The 17643-nt window shown below is 31.1% G+C and overlaps 1 protein-coding gene across 1 annotated transcript; it reads right to left on the bottom strand.

Moving 5' to 3' along the window:
* Window positions 1-15467: 15467 nt before the first annotated feature.
* Window positions 15468-16589, bottom strand: LOC130993697 (zinc finger protein 5). The gene has a single exon (XM_057918723.1). It carries the CDS (start codon window positions 16424-16426, stop codon window positions 15638-15640), a length of 789 nt encoding a protein of 262 aa, XP_057774706.1. The 5' UTR covers window positions 16427-16589; the 3' UTR covers window positions 15468-15637.
* Between the last annotated feature and the right edge of the window lie 1054 nt (window positions 16590-17643).

Here is a 17643-nt window from a genome sequence, read left to right on the forward strand (position 1 = left end):
ATTTGTTGATTATATGATAATTAGGTGACGTTCATAGAAATTTAGTGAAGTAGATCAGATTCGTAGGCATAATTGATGCTCGAAAGGTAAGACATTAAAATCGTAATTAATTGGTGTGGTGGTGAGAGCGACCGATATTTGACCTCTTAATTACTTAGATGATTATGATCGCTAATTGTCTCATAATTGTGCTACAAATAATTTCATATGTTTGTTTAAAATTTTATGGAAATTTGAAATTGTAAAAGATGACATTGAAACTGAATGAAGGCAGGGTAAATTATCACTATACATCTTAAACTAGTATTTTACCCGTGCATATGCACGGGTACGAAATTCACAAATACATGAAATATAATTATAAAAATAAGAAAAAACATAATATCAAATAAAACAAAATATCTTATACAAATCAATTCCATAGAGTTCCATATAAACAATATTATCAAGAATAAAAAAAATTTCAAGTTTCAAATATCAATGGTTAGTAACCATTGATATACGAACATAAAATGAATCCAACCTATAGAATAACCAATAATCAGTAGTCCATGGAATAAAAAACATGTTTATTACGTAAAAAGTTAAACGTGAAAGATATCCAATTACACGGTTATATTTGTGCGAAATAATCAATGAAACTTATGGTTCCTACACAACATAACATTCTACCTTAAGAGAGATCAGGTTCATTTAATTACACAAACGTATGGAATAATTTTTTTTCATAAAAGCATAATATGTGTGCAAGCTTAAAAAAATACTCCCTCCGTCCACGAATTGAGTACCCATTTGTGTACGACACATGTTTTAAGAAATGTATTAAGTGTAGTGTGAATAGAATAAGGGCCCCACCTTTTCGAGTGTATTAATTAAAGGGTTGTGTAGGGTACACTTGCCAAAAAGGAAAATTGGTACTCATTTCGTGGATGGAGGGAGTACAACATTCTAAAAAAAATCATAAGTTTATATCTTATATATAACGATGACAACGTCAAATACACAAATTATATAAAACTAAGTCTATTATCTATGATCGTGAAATACACAAATTTAAGTGTATTATGTCAAAAGGTAGGTAAATTACAAAAATACAAAGTTTTGTAAATTAATAATTAGTATCATTAGAATAATGTTCTAAATATAACAATATACACTGATTTAACTATATAAATAAATATGCTAACAATTTAATCATGTAACTAAATATGTTTACCATCTAAAATGTAAATTTTAAATTTTACGTCAACAACACTCAAAATTTTATATTAAATTCAATAAATTTTAAAACTTAATTTTAATTGTAAAAAGAAATGCACACGTGCAATCACAGAAAATAAAAGAAATATAAGAAATGATTTAATATATTAAAATTTTAAATAATCATAGTTATTTCATTTTAAATCTAGTTTTTAGATATTAGATATCAAATTTAAGATCTTTCATGATCTTAGACACATATTGTATATTTTACCCAAGAAGAATTTATAACAAAATAGTTAAAAGAAATTGAGTAAAGAATTAATAAATTACACGCTCCATACTTCTTTATATACAATTCTAGGATTTGTTTATAATCAATTAATTGGATGGAGATTTGAGAAAGTATGTATTCATGTAATTGTAATTTATAAATTTGAAAATAATTTAATATTCAATTAGTTAGATGAGACTATTGAGTTAGTGTTTCTTAATATAAAGTATAATAGTATATAATGTACTATCATTTTTTTAAGAATTACATATTGTGCTATTAATAAATTTAGAAATATAAAATAAATTGAAATACATTATTTGAAAAGTTAAAATATAAAATTGAAGAAATTAAATTAAATTATAAGTGTTCGAAATATGATTTATGTATTTTATTTTCATTCATAGTTCATGATTCAAACGAATATTCTCTAGATATTCCATATCATACTATTTTTTATAATTCTAAAATTTTGCATACATCATTTTTAAAATTATATATTATTCTACAAAACATTTTAATTTTAAATGTATGCCAATATATATCATTGTTACTTATCATTTTTATGCCATAGCTATAATAGATCAAATTAACTTTAATAAATAAGAGATAAAATTAATAAAAGTATGTTATTAATGCATAATATTCGATAATCCACATTTTTTATATGAATATAGAACCAATATTTCATATATTTGGCTTTTGTTGGAGGACTCAGGAGTTATTGGAGCCATCAAGAAATTATTTCCTTGAAATAATTGGAGGAGTTAAAATGCCAAAACAAATTAAAGCTCAATTCTTATTAAATCAACAACCCTTATATAAGATTTTTTTTTTGTGCAAAATAAGCATATTTAATATAACGCTATTGAATTACTCGATGTATAATATGCACTAAAAATCTTTGTAGAGATTAATTCTATACATTTTATCATAAGAGAAAACACAATTATAATATTATTAACAATTGATAATAAACTTTATAACTATAATCTTAAGATATTATAAATTGGTAGACAACAAATTTTTTCATCAATGAGTAGTTTGTCTACTTTTATGAAAAATAGACAAACTCATTGATCAACAATTTTGTTTAACCATTTCATATTAGAAAAAACTTGTAGCTTCAATAAAACTAACCATTTGACATCAATTAACATGATAATCGTAAAATTACTTAATTTGTCAAGTAGTATGATAGTCCTTTTTTTTATGTAATCAATACATAAAAATCTATATTTGCACATGAAAATAATAATTTAGAATATTAATTGACATATATCATATTTTGATTAATTGTGTGATATTCATCTCAATTTTCTTATGTTTAAATTACGAATTCAATGATTCAAACAAATTTCACTCAATTGCAATAGTAAATTGTTTAAAATCAGAAAATAAAATCATTCATAAATAATTATATAAATAATAATAAAATACATATTCATAAAATTAAAATGAAGAATTATACAAAAACTATAATCGCCCAACTGCCAACCATTCTAATTAATAAAATTTTGAATCATTCATTCAAATTATAACAATTTTGAGCCAGTAATAAAACTAAATAAATAAAAAGCCCAAATAGTGAAAAGAAACAACATTAGTATGTTAAAAGAAACTAAATAAACAAATGTGCCCAAGCCCATTATTACCTCCCTAAACCCTAATTCACATAACACACACCACAGCACACTCACGCACACACACCTGTCAAATACACACAGCACACTCACACTCACACTCGCATATACTCTCACCCACTCGGCCCCTCTTGTGCCAGCGCCGTCGCCGGAATCGGCGCCTCTGTCTCTCTGCCCCCGACATCTCTCCCTCTCTGACCATCTCTCTCTCTCGTCACCTCGTCGGAATCCACCCTTTTTCGCCGTTTGCCTCTGTTATCCAGATCTGGCGCCGAAATTACGACGGATATGTCCGTCGCTGTTACCGACGGTTCCTTCTTTCGGTCGTTAAGTTATTTTTAATAACAGATAAATTTAAAAAAAATTAACGACGGAATTAAATTCCGTCGGTATCCGTAAAAAAAATAAAAAAAAATAAAATTTAAAATGAATCTACGACGGAATTCGTCCGTCGGTATAAAATTCCGTCGTTGTTCCGTCGTTATTTCCATCGGAGAATTTCCCGGGAGGTATTCGCGCCATCTTGAACCGACTCTCGGGAACTCCGTCGTTAATTCCGTCGGTAATTAAAGACGGAACATTTTCCGTCGGTGATTCCGTCGGTAATTAAAGACGGAAAAAATTCCGTCGGTAATTCCGTCGGTGTCCGACACATTTTCTTGTAGTGTTCATCATCTCGACCGATCCACTGCCGTCGAACTGATCGACCATAACCACTAACCATCTTACTCCCTCTTATCTCCTCTTCTCTCCCCTGATTTATGGGAATGACCGATTGATTGAGAAATTGTGAGGTTTTACTGATATTTATGGTAGATCTTTTCTTGGAGCCAAAGCATCCCATGATTTGTGGGAATTATAACAATTAAATTAATTAATTTCTTGGAGCAAAAGTATTGGATAATAACCATTTAGATGTGGATCCTTTGAATATTTTCAATATTGCACAGGAGACAAAACATAAGTGAAAACATTTTGTTTAAAAAGATGCTCAACTTTCCCGCCAAAATGCACAAATTGGCCAAGGTTGAGCTTTTATATATATATAGATTATTTTCACTACCAATTATATTTTGAATTATTGATTTTTTTTTTAAATAATGAACTATGTATTGGCATATGTGACCGGAATAGTTGGAACTGTAGTAGAAGTAGAAGCCTTGGTCTTATTGTTCCCGATGTTCACCACCGGTTCAAGATCACCCTTATTAGAGTTAGTGTCGTTATGCAAGGAGGCAACGTGAGAGGCCGTAGGTGGCAAGAAGTTATTGGAAATAGGCAGAAGATTGAGCACCGATCTGTCGGCGGCGACACCGAGCGAGCAGACCCCCAAAGAGGACATGGCATTGGCAACGGCTATGTCATCTCTCCAAAAAAAATCTTTGTCCAGAGTAGGAAGTAAAGAGAATAGATCAACAAAATAAATTACTAGAAGTTAATTTTAATAATTATCTTTTTAAAGTATATGGAAATAAAGTGAAATTGAAAGTTAAACCAAGAAATTCATGCCAAGTTTGATAACAAAGTTTTAAAAATTGGTGATTAGATATTTTTTTGTTTAATTTTAAGTTTGTATATAAAGTGATAACATGAAATGAAGAGAAGTCAATTCAATATAAATAAATAATTACATTTTTGTTGAACCAGAGTTATAATAGATGAAGAAAAATATGATCACAACATTAACATTGGTTTTTCTAAGAAGGGAAGAAAAAAAAAAGAAGAAGAAGAAGAAGAACATTGGCATTGATGAGAGTTTGGCCCGCCTCAATACCAAAGCAAGGCAAAAAATCTCATTAGTCAGACTGTGCAAAATTATTGTTTAGGTTTTATTGAAAAAATCTAAAATTTAAAAATGAAGAGCGATTAAGGGAATAAGAAGTTGAAGAAAATCCTAACGTTTAAGTTCAATTCAATAAATAAGTTAGATGTATATATATATATATATGGTTATAGGCTTAGGTTTCATGGAGAAATTAAATATTTTGTGAAATTTAGAATCGTTGATACGAATATATCAATAATTTTGTTGAACAAATATTTTGATTTGGGGGATTCGAATCCTGGAGTGCGAGATTTTCAACAAATGCATCCGTTCATCAAAATTTGGACACTAAATGTTAGTAATTCTAGCCATTTATTTGATGCAATCTAATGGCCAGCAGACCATATCATATCTTAATCAAATCTGCATAATTTTGGAAGATACGTTTATGATATATACATTTAAGAAAAATACGTTAGGAACTCATAAGCAATTATTTTTTCTGTATTACATTCTTTACGTTTTTGAATAAAGTCCATTAAAAGTATTTATCATGTTCAACATAATTATAATGACTGTGTGATCGTATATTCTTATGTTCAACATAAGTTCAAAATAAATTTTTATGAGTTTCATCAAAATAATTATAAGTTCATTAAGATAAAGTTCAAAATAACTATAAGTTCAAAATAAAGTCGTCTAGACATTCTCCCATGCACACTAAATTCGACACAAATAACTATAAATTCATTAAAATATATTAAAATTTTCATTGAGCATAAGTTAAATCCGTCCAATTTATTTTTGCCAGAGTAATCATATCGTGGATTTTTCTCTCTTTCCATACAAAAGGAAAATACAATTTATGGCTGATATTATTACTTATTAAATTATAAATTTGATTTGATCTCAACTGTCTATTACAAGTTAATCAAAGGAGTAGATTTATTCTAACTTCTAACTTTAAAGGGGGTTTTTCAATAGAAGCCCACCATATATATACAATAGAAATTATGTTAAAAAGTCAATATTAGTATACATTATTTATATATGTGAATAATACATTTTTGAAGATATATATATATATATATATATATATATATATATATATATATATATGGGCGCGCTCCAGTGAGACCCCATAATTTTCGTGAAACACTAGGACAATGAATAAGACATATAATACTAATGAACAAAACGTATATCTAATGAACAAGATGTATATACTGATGAAAAATAAAATTTAAAAAATTCGTAATGAATAAGACATATATACTGATGAACAGGGCCGTATATACTGATGAACAATGCATTATATGCTGATGAATAACAAAATTTAAAATATTCTGCTCCCTCCAGGATTCGAACCCTGTGAAAAAAAATCACCCTCCAGATACAATATCAGCCATATGATTGATAAAATAAACGCACCAGATTGTGCCCTAGATCTCACTAAAATTAGGGGGTCTCATTGGAGCGGCCCCATATATATATATATATATATATATATATATAGGAATGGGATCATATAGATCTCAATGCTTATAATAGATCCCTAGATCCAAATCTTGACCACACATTTATGACATGTGGCGCATCAAGATGGTGACACGTGGCAAGGATTCCAAGGCAAAATCTGGAGGGGTAAAATTGGAATATAATTTTCGAATTTAATAATTAAAAAATATATATATTTTTTAGATTTTCTCAAAATAGATATATTTTAGATGCATATAGTTTCACACAAAGATGCATAAAGTTTTCACATGAAATGCATAACTTTGAACAGAAAAATGCATTTAATTTTTCCAATTTTGGTATTTTCACCACCCCACCCCATACCACCCCCCAATCCAGCCCACACCACCCCCCAACCCTCCCCATTACCACCCCCCAAAAATAGGCATGTTTCACATGCATATAAAATCAAACAAAAATGCATAAAGTTTTCACATAAAAATGCATAAAATTATACAAAAAATGCATTTCATTTTAATAAATCTGGTAGTTTCGCCCCCCACCCCCACCCCTGCCCCTGCCCCCCCACCCCCACCCCCCCCCCAATTTTTTTTTTTTTTCAAAAATTGATTTTCTGATTGCTGGCCGACCCCCACCCCCCACCCCCCCCCCCAAAATTTTTTTTTTTTTTTTTATTTTTTTCAAAACTGATTTTCAAAAAAAAAATTGGGGGGTGGGGTGGGGGGTGGGTGGGTGGGGGGGTGGGGGGTAGGGGTGGGTTAGTGGTCAGAAAATCAGTTTTTAAAAAAATAAAAAAATAAAAAAAAAATTGGGGGGGTGGGGGGTGGGTGAGGGGTAGGGGGTGGGTGGGGTGGGGTTCTGGGGTGGGGTGGGGTTCAGGGGTGTGGGGGGTGGGGTTGGGGTGGGGTGAAATCTTATGCATTTTTATATGAAACTTTATGCATTTTTATATGAAAGTTTATGCATTCTCGTATGAAACTTTATGCATCAAAAATATACCTATTTTCAGAAAATCTAATTTTTTTTTATTTTTTTATTTTGAAAATTATATTCCAATTTTACCCCTCTCCAGATTTTGCTTTGAAATGCCTTGCCACGTGTCACCATCTTGATGCGCCACATGTCATAAATGTGTGGTCTAGATTTGGATCTACGGATCTATTATAAGCATAGGGATCCATCGGAACCCAACCCTATATATATATATATATATATATATATATATATATGAATGAGATCATGTAGTATCCAATGCTTATAATAGATCCATAGGTCCAAATCTTGACCACACATTTATGATATGTGGCGCATCAAGATGGTGACACGTGGCAAGGCATTTCAAGGCAAAATCTGGAGAGGGGTAAAATTGGAATGTAATTTTTGGATTTAATAATTAAAAAATATATTTTTTTAGATTTTCTCAAAATAGATATATTTTAGATGCATATAGTTTCACACGAAGATGCATAAAATTTTCACATAAAATGCATGACTTTGAACAGAAAAATGCATTTGATTTTTACAGTTTTGGTATTTTCACCACCCCACCCCATACCACCCCCCAACCCACCCCACACCATCCCCAACCCTCCCCATTACCACCCCCCAAAAATAGGCATGTTTCACATGCATATAAAATCAAACAAAACTGCATAAAGTTTTCACATAAAAATGCATTAAATTATACAAAAAATGCATTTCATTTTAATAAATCTGGTAGTTTCGCCACCCCACCCCAGCCCCACCCCCCATCCCCAATTTTTTTTCTTCAGAAAATCAGTTTTTGAATAAAAAAAATTTGGGGGGGGGGGTGGGTCAGCAATCAGAAAATCAGTTTTTTAAAAAAAAATTGGGGGTGGGGTGGGGGGGTAGGGGGTGGGTGGGGCAGGGGTGGGGTGGGGTTCAGGGGTGTGAGGGGAGGGGGTGGGGTGGGGTGGGGTGGGGTGAATCTTATGCATTTTTATATGAAACTTTATGCATTTTTATATGAACCTTCATGCATTTTCGTATTAAACTTTATGCATCTAAAATATATCTATTTTGAGAAAATCTAAAATAAATATATATTTTTTTAATTATTAAATCCGAAAATTACATTCCAATATTACCCATCTCCAGATTTTGCCTTGAAATGCTTGGAAGTTCCTTGCCACGTGTCACCATCTTGATGCGCCATATGTCATAAACGTGTGGTCTAGATTTGGACCTACGGATCTATTATAAGCTTGGATACTACAGGAACCCAACCCTATATATATATATATATATATATATATATATATATATATATATATATATATATATATACATATATAGGGGGCCGCTCCAATGAGACCCCCTAATTTTAGTGAGATCTAGGGCACGATCTGGTGCGTTTATTTTATCAATCCTATGGCTGATATTGTATCTGGAGGGTGATTTTTTTTCACAGGGTTCGAATCCTGGAGGGAGCAGAATATTTTAAATTTTGTTATTTATCCGCATATACTGCATTGTTCATCAGTATATACGGCCATGTTCATCAGTATATATGTCTTATTCATTACGAATTTTTTAAATTTTATTTTTCATCAGTATATACATCTTGTTCATTAGATATACGTTTTGTTCATTAGTATTATATGTCTTATTCATTGTCCTAGTGTTTCACGAAAATTATGGGGTCTCATTGGAGCGCGCCCCTATATATATATATACTGATGAACATGGCCGTATATATTGATAAACAATGCAGTATATACTGATGAATAACAAAATTTAAAATATTCTGCTCCCTCCAGGATTCGAACCCTGCGAAAAAAAATCACCCTCTAGATACAATATCAGCCATAGGATTGACAATATAAACGCATCAGATCGTGTCCTAGATCTCACTAAAATTAGGGGGTCTCATTGGAGCGGCCCCCTATATATATATATATATATATATATATATATATATATATATGGAAGAGTTCAACAAGAACATAAATATTTGCAAAGTCTAGAGTCATAATCTCGTTCGTTAGATCGATTTTAATCAAGGGCTGAGATTAAAAGCTAATATTAATATCCCTTAAATTACTCACATCCCTCTCTCCTCTCTCTCTTCCGTCACTTTTTCCCTCTCTCCTCTCTCCTCTCTCATTTCTCTCTCTCTCCCTTCCCTTTTTCCCTCTCTCTCTCGTCTCTCACACAGAACACACACACACACACACACACACACACAGAACGTCACTTTAGGGGTTCGAACTTGTGTTGAACTTGTCTTGAACTTCTGAACTTCTGAATTTGTTGAACTTCTGAACTTGTGTTGTTGAACTTGTGTTGAATCTTGTGTTGAACTTCTGAACTTCTGAATTTGTTGAACTTCTGAACTTGTGTTGAACTTGTCATGAACTTAATTATGTATTTTGATTTTAAGAGAGAAAGAGAGAGAGAGAGAGGAGAGAGGAGAGAGGGGACGAGAGAGAGAGAGGTGAGGGGTGACGTGAGAGGAGAGAGGAGAGAGGAGAGAGAAGAGAGTAAATTAAGGGATATTATGAATCTTATCAATTTTAATTATATTAACTTCTAATCTCAGCATTTGATCAAGATTGATCTGACGAACCAGATTGCGACTTCATTCTCCATCTAATATTGTGTTTCTGTATAATGCAACCCTATATATATATATATATATATATATATATATATAGAGAGAGAGAGAGAGAGAGAGAGAGAGAGAGAGGTTCTAGTGAAATTGCTATTTTTCATGAGATGTGAGACTATATAAATAAGTATTGTAATGAATAAGACGTTATATAATGTTGAATAATGATATTCAAAAAATATATAAAATTTCTGCTCCCTTTAGGGTTCGAATTGAAGTAATATTTTCCCCCTTCATGTAAATATCAGTCATATGATATATTAATCAACATTTACAATCAATCTAAGATCTCACAATATATGAGAGATCTCATTGCCATTCCCTATATATATGTATATATTAGGTGTATGGGGTGAGCTACCATGAAAACACTTTTAAGTGTACAAAATAGGAACAAATCCTGTCCATTAGATCATAGTGAATTAATGGCTATCAAATTATATGGAGATCCGAAATTCGTAACTGTTTCTCTTGCAATTCATACGTTTTTCTTATTACGAATTGAAAGTACTTTTGTTACGAATTATATTCTATGCACGAATATGAAGTTATTTTTGTTACGAATTATGTTCTGATTAGGCAAATTTCAAGCCACAAGAAGAACCACTAAATAAAATGAGAATGGCGAATCATTTTCAACTATTCGATTATCAAGATCTACGGTGAATCGGATGCATCATCTTGATGGATGAATACAACACCTGAGTTCGAATTTTGAAGGGAGCAATTTTTTTTTCAACTGCAGTAAATTTAATAGCATATGTTTAATTTTATAGTAGATTAATTAATTATAATGGTTTTCATGTTCTCACGAAAAATATAGTTCTCGCTAAAACCGCACCCTATATATATAGGGGAGGGCTACGGTATAAACACTTCTTAACATATAAAATACGAACTACCTAAAATATATGAATTATGTGTACAACACATATGACTCCATTGTGTAAATGTATTAATTGCGAAATATATATATATATATATATATATATCTATGAGATTCGAACTCGGGACCATGAATTCATCTAACAAGGTGATGAATCAACCGTAGTCTTGATGATCTAAAGGCTGAAAATGGTTCCTAATTTATATTCTAAGAGGTGTTTTTATTATGCTTTTGATTTCTTTTGTGATGTCTGGCTAGTTTCTTTATCTGAACCTAGGGTTTGTACATAGTTGATTGAATATGCGTGTTAATTTATTGATATCAATTTGCCCTCCAGCTTGTGATTTTTGATTCATGGTGCTTGATTTCTTGCGAATTACCTGATCAATAATTTGCATGTCTAACTGTTCAGTTTGAGTTTTGAATGTGATAATTGTTCAGCCGATTCAGGAATGCATGATATAGTTTTGCCTTGAGTCCTGAATGTGATAAGTGGGCTATATGAAGCTATTCTTTATGTGCTATTGGGAGTTAATTTATTTCCTTGAGACTTGAATGGTATGAGGAATTTATTAATCTACTTGCATAGTTGTTTCGTTAGGAATTTATGAATAATATAGTGATCTTTCATTCGGACCGGATTAAAATTGGTAGTTGAATCAATAGGTTGAATGCATGTATTTGATTAACGATAATACATCCTCATGATCATAGTCTTTTATTATTTTAGTTATTCTCATGTTTTATTTGCTTTGTTTTAAGTTTTTAGTTTTTATTCATCCATCATATTTGAATTTGTCTGGATATTGCTAGAGAATTATTAAGATTACTTAGAGTATTATCGCTTAACAGTATCTGTGAATACAATACTCAATTGCTCTATATGCTACAATTGCACCGTGTTAGTTACGATATTTTGTTGCTAATAAAAATAGTGATCAACCAACTTAATTTAATGATCTAATTTTGAGGTAATTTATAAAATGGTTAGAATAGTATTAAAATAAAAAATTAAGAAGACAAATAAAGAATTTAAATAAATAAAAATAGAATACATGGAAGATGTCGCGTGAGATTCCGAATCAAGAACAAGACTTGAGTCAGTGATACAAAATTATTTTCCTTTACATACATAATCAATTCAACCAATTATTTCGCACTTCAATGCGTAGGCGTACTGTCTCTCTAAGTGTACGTAGGCGTGATTGGGCCACTTGATTTATTATGTCAAGGCTGGCCTATTAAACGTCTTAGCTGGACTAGAATATGGATGGCCCAATCAATTATAACAACTAGGCCCAACAAATTATAATTAAATTTTGCTCCAATTAATTTTAAGCTTTTAACAAAAGTTCATTCGGTCTATAAAGTAGCTGTGATGTTTACGTACAAATATATTTACTCCCACGTTCCCAATTCAATAGATCATATTTTCTTATTTGAACGTCCCAACTCAATAAGTTACTTTATAAAATAAAAAATCAATGCATAACAAATATTTCCACATCACTCATTATTTACACAAAATGTCATTGTGCCCACACATAATTATCTATTCTTTGTTTTCTTCTCCTACTTTTTGGACAAATACATCCTAAATAAAAGTTAGTTTATCTTTCCTATTTTATTATAAACTATTCGTTTTTCAACATTCGTGTCCAAGCTGTGACCTATTGAATTGAGACGAAGGAAATAATTTTTATCATTTTGCTACCTTGTACTCCATCCGTCCCATTTGTATTGGCCCATTACTCTCACTGAAGGGGCCAATACAAATGGGACGGAGGGAGTACTAAATATTTGACTGTACTTAGTACATGACAAGTAGTTTTATTTTCAATTCATGATGCTCTAATTAAGTGTGACACATTGATATAATATGACCAACACATGCAATCACAAAATGAAGAGTTTACAATTTTGTGTCTTTTATTTTAGTTGGGGAAGAGGGATCAGTGAGATTTGAACCCCGAGCCTCTTGATTAATACAAAAGGTCTTCATCGTTCGAATGTCTTCAAAGACACTACAATTTTGTATCTAAAGACAGAATGTTACGGAAAATAATTATTTTTCATAACAAGGAGGAATGTTAATTTAGTGGCTATATGTGTGTTCTTTAGGTAAATCCTACTTTTGTGCAAAATATGGTTCGATCATAAAGAGACATTTCAAATTGACATGTTGGAAGAGCTGGTTCGACCTAACCAGAAGATATACAAAATATGGAATTCAGAACTATGACACATTAATCTATATAATATATAAAAGAGGAGTTTTTCCCTCCATCTTTTCCCTCTCTTTTTCTCTCTCTTCTTCCATCATTTTTTTCTTTTAGTTTTTCATAATTTAATTCTTTTGTAAATATTGTCAAATTTAATTCATGATTTTTTTTCAATATGCACCTTAAATTTAATACTATTGTATAAAAACATCAAAAATAAATTTAAAATGAATATGTTATGAAAATTTTAAAATATTTTATTTTCTCTCTTTTCATTAAAATTTTATAACTTTTTATTTATGTTTGTATATGAAAATATTTATTATGACGCGTAACTCTATAATAATAATGTGTAAATGCTAATTTTTGTTATTGAATAATTTTTATTATACTTTATGCAAAGTTGTTAATATAATTTTTAAATTCAAGATTTTATTGAATAATTGACGTGAATTATTTTATTTTATTTTATTTTATTTTTAAAATATATTTTATATTTATTTATATTTATTTAAATATATCGTTAATTTCGATGTTCGTCATGCATCGCACGAGTGGACGTTCTAGTTATAATTAATCACAAGTTCATCATTCTACCCACTACAAATTCATACGAAACTCACGAAGTATATTTGAGTTTTCTCAATCAGAGCTTGGCAGTATTGATCGAATTATTGGTATCTCAATCATTCAATCAAGAGATTTGAAAATATTTGTATTGTATTTATGTGGCATGTGTCATAGCTAGTCTAGCCTTTTCTTTCACTGAACAAAATCCGGTCAAATTGAATTTTAACTTGTACGGATTCATAAATTATGCCGCCTCTATCTATCAAAAATAGTCCTCAAAGAAAATAATATATGTTTTAATAAAAATTATTGAATGTATTGTGAGTGGAGAAATAATTCCACTTAAAATATAGTATTAATATTGATAATTAATTATATTGTGAATCTAAAAAGGAATCCACCATATTGTAGAAAGGGTAAATAAATAGATGTATAGCAAATGAGATCATTTGTCCCATAATGTGTCTCAACACACACACACACACATATATGTATATATATTTAATTTCAATTTTTAGTGATAAATATTAATTAGAGTTCATAATGTAAATATTTTTTTATTTTTATAACAAACAATATTAAATAGAGAGATTAAGAGTGGTACACGATGAGACATACTAAATTATGGGACAGAGGATCCCATCCGGACGTATAGTGGATACTAAATTGTAGGGTATTGTCCAAAAAATAGAAAAGAATTAATTTCTGTGGACGTCTTAAAATAGTAAAAAATGATTATTTTTTGTTGACAGAGAATATATATATATATATATATATATAGGGTGTGGTTCTAGAGAGAACTATATTATTTGTGAGAACGTGAGAACCATCAAATCTAATGCATTCACTGTTAAAATTAATGCACTAAAAAAAAAAATTACTCCCTTCAGGATTCGAACCCAGTTCATCCAACAAGATGATACATCCATCGTAGATCTTGATGATCGAATGATTGAAAATGGTTCTCCGTTCTTCTTTTATTTAGTGATTCTTTCTTGAATAACCTCTCCCTATGTATATATATATGCTTTATATATGTAGCATCAACTTAATTATATGATGGTGTAGTTTAACTACCAGCAAACTTTCTCTCTAAGCATATATTATTATAATTTATAACTATAACTATTATTAGTATTATATATTGTTGTTGTTATTATTATATGGCTTCCATGATAAGATCAAGATTATAATACATGCTATGTTTCCTAAAAAAAAATCATACATGTTCATATATATATATAGGGAGAGGTTCAAATAAGAACAACTAATAAAATAAGAATAGAGAACCATTTTAAGCCATTCGATCATCAAGATCTACGGTGGATGCATCATCTTGGTGGATGGATGCAGATGCTGGGTTCGAATCTTGAAGGAAGCAAAAAAATTATTTTTTTCGGATGCATTAAATTTAATAGCGGATGCATTAATTTGTATAGCAGATGCAGTAATTTTATTGGTTCTTATGTTCTCACGATAATTGTGGTTCTCACTATAACCGCACCCTATATATATATGTACATATAATATGAACATAAAATATTAATTTACATTAGTCAATTTATTGAAATGTCTTTCATATATATAAAAAACATAAAATGAATTCACATCTCTCGTGTCTTTTCCATCCATAATTAAAAAATTCCCGTTATAAAAGCAAGAAAAGAATGCCGCAGGCGCTGATTAGTTTTGCCTCTCCAGTTGTTCGTGCATATATCCTAATATAATTACAATCGCGCGCCTCATAATTTTTTTTTTTAAAAACAAAATCGTATGTAATCCTTAAAAAGCAGAAAATGAAATTCAAAATTTCACCTGTATTCAATGAAGCCAAACGTGATCATCAGCAACAGTGCAAACCCTAACTGGAAAGAGAAAATTAGGGCTTTGATGCCCCTACTTTTGAAGAAAAATGAGGCCCTATATATCCTATATATATTTATAGATCTGGCAATAAACGTATAAACTCAAATCGTAGAATGCAAACTCAAGCCTAATTGAAGATCCAAATTTTTCCTAGTGTTGGAATTAGGCATGGAGGAAGGCTTGTTGATGAGGAGGGGCCTCGACTTGTGCGTGAGACTAAACGCGCGCGTGTCTTGATGAAATGGAACATGGTCGACCCCGACCCTTGACGACGGACCAGCACCAAAACTGATCTGCGGCTGCGGCTGCGGCTGCTGCTCCTCGTAAACCGAAAATTCGGGATCATAGAACCATGCAGGATTAGACCCATAATAATTCAGAGAATGCCTATCACTATTTTGATTGTTGTTGTAATAAAAAGGTTGAATGTAGCAATTGATGCTGGCCTTTCTTGCTTGAAGCTGCAGCCTCTTTTTCCTCAACCTTTCCTTCTTGTGTGCATTTTGGTGGCCTCCTAAAGCCTGCGAGTTTGCAAAAACCTTGAAGCAGTATTGGCACTCGAACTTCTTGTCCTCCGCCTCTGGTTTGTCGGTCACCGTGGAGGAGCCCGACGAGTTCACGCTGTCGTCGCCCTCCAACCACCCGCCCTTGCTATTATCATCATCATCAAATTGCTCCACCTCCACTCCGAATAATTTCAGCTTTTTATTACTATTGGAATTTTCTTGAGACCAAGCTGAGACACTATTTTTGCCCATAATCTTGAATTGATATATGAATTGAAGAAGGGGAGAGTTTTTTCTTGGTTTGTATAAGGTGTGTTCAAATGATAATGTTGCGCCTCTTCTTATATAGCAACTAAATATGCTATTGGTTATTTGACTATGCATTGTATCTCCCAAATAGGAATAGTTTTAAGAATTGTAAAGAGCAAAGAAAGGTCAACAAAAAATATAAAGGATAAAAAGGAATAGTCAGATAAGGGAAGTTAATTAATTTGTCTGATGCAAAGATATTGTTTATTATACGGTAGTTGATTTTTTATTTTTAATTTTTTGTTCCCACCAAAGAGGATTCAGTGTGTCTAATTTAAGAAAGAAATCCATGTTCCGCATAACCACTTTAATATAAATTATTTAAGTGTATAGTTATAGTACCACTTGATCAAATTCAAAAAAATAAATTAAACAAAATTATTCCATGCTTAGAGAGCTGGAAAAATGGGCTAACTTTTTAAAAATTATATATGATTATTTAATGGGGAAAAATAGTCAAAAGAAAGATGGGGATGCAATCACCTGGAAGGATGGCGATCTAGCTTTGCAACAAATCTACCACACTCTACTTAAAAATTCCTTAAACAAATATTACTTTGATTGACCAACTAATTAGTGGATTCATGGATCATTCATTTATTCTCTAACCAATGCTAATAATAAACTAGAAAAAATCTTGATTAACTAAATATGTTCAGGTGTCTAGTCCCATCCCCTACAGTTCCACACATTATAATATTGATTGATTGATTATCACTGTAGCCTTTTGATTATTAAGCACTTAACCGAACGTTCGTCGTGTTAATCGATCCACACTCTAATTCTTTAATTAATGATCATTAGCTAGAGAAAATTATTGGAAAATATAATACATGTTTAATCTTGACAATGTTTCTTGGATGCATTAATTAAAAATAAGGTGGGTTAGAGACAGAGTAGTTCGCTAAACAAAGGAATATAAAGAAGTGGGCAATGATGTAAGAAAAAAAAATATAGTAATTTAATGATTAAGGTCTTCAACCAAATCTGGGCAAATCTTCTTAGAGCAAGCAAAACCCTATATTTTATGCCCCAAAAGCATATGTTTAAGGTGAATCCAGTCATCATCTTGTATTAATCAAATGAATTTGGGTTGGACAGTTGTTGAGATTTGGACCCACAAAGGTTTGGCTTTGGGGGCATGTAAGAAGAACCTATATATAAATTTAGATTGTGTTGTCATTCCATTGTCTCTTAATATATCTTCATTTGGTGGACTATATCTCCCACCAATAAATCTTCTCATTCTCATCAATTATAATTCAAATTCCCACTCTTTTTCCTTGTTTTTC

This window comes from Salvia miltiorrhiza, chromosome 7, assembly GCF_028751815.1.
Source record: "Salvia miltiorrhiza cultivar Shanhuang (shh) chromosome 7, IMPLAD_Smil_shh, whole genome shotgun sequence".
Taxonomy (NCBI): Eukaryota; Viridiplantae; Streptophyta; class Magnoliopsida; order Lamiales; family Lamiaceae; genus Salvia; species Salvia miltiorrhiza.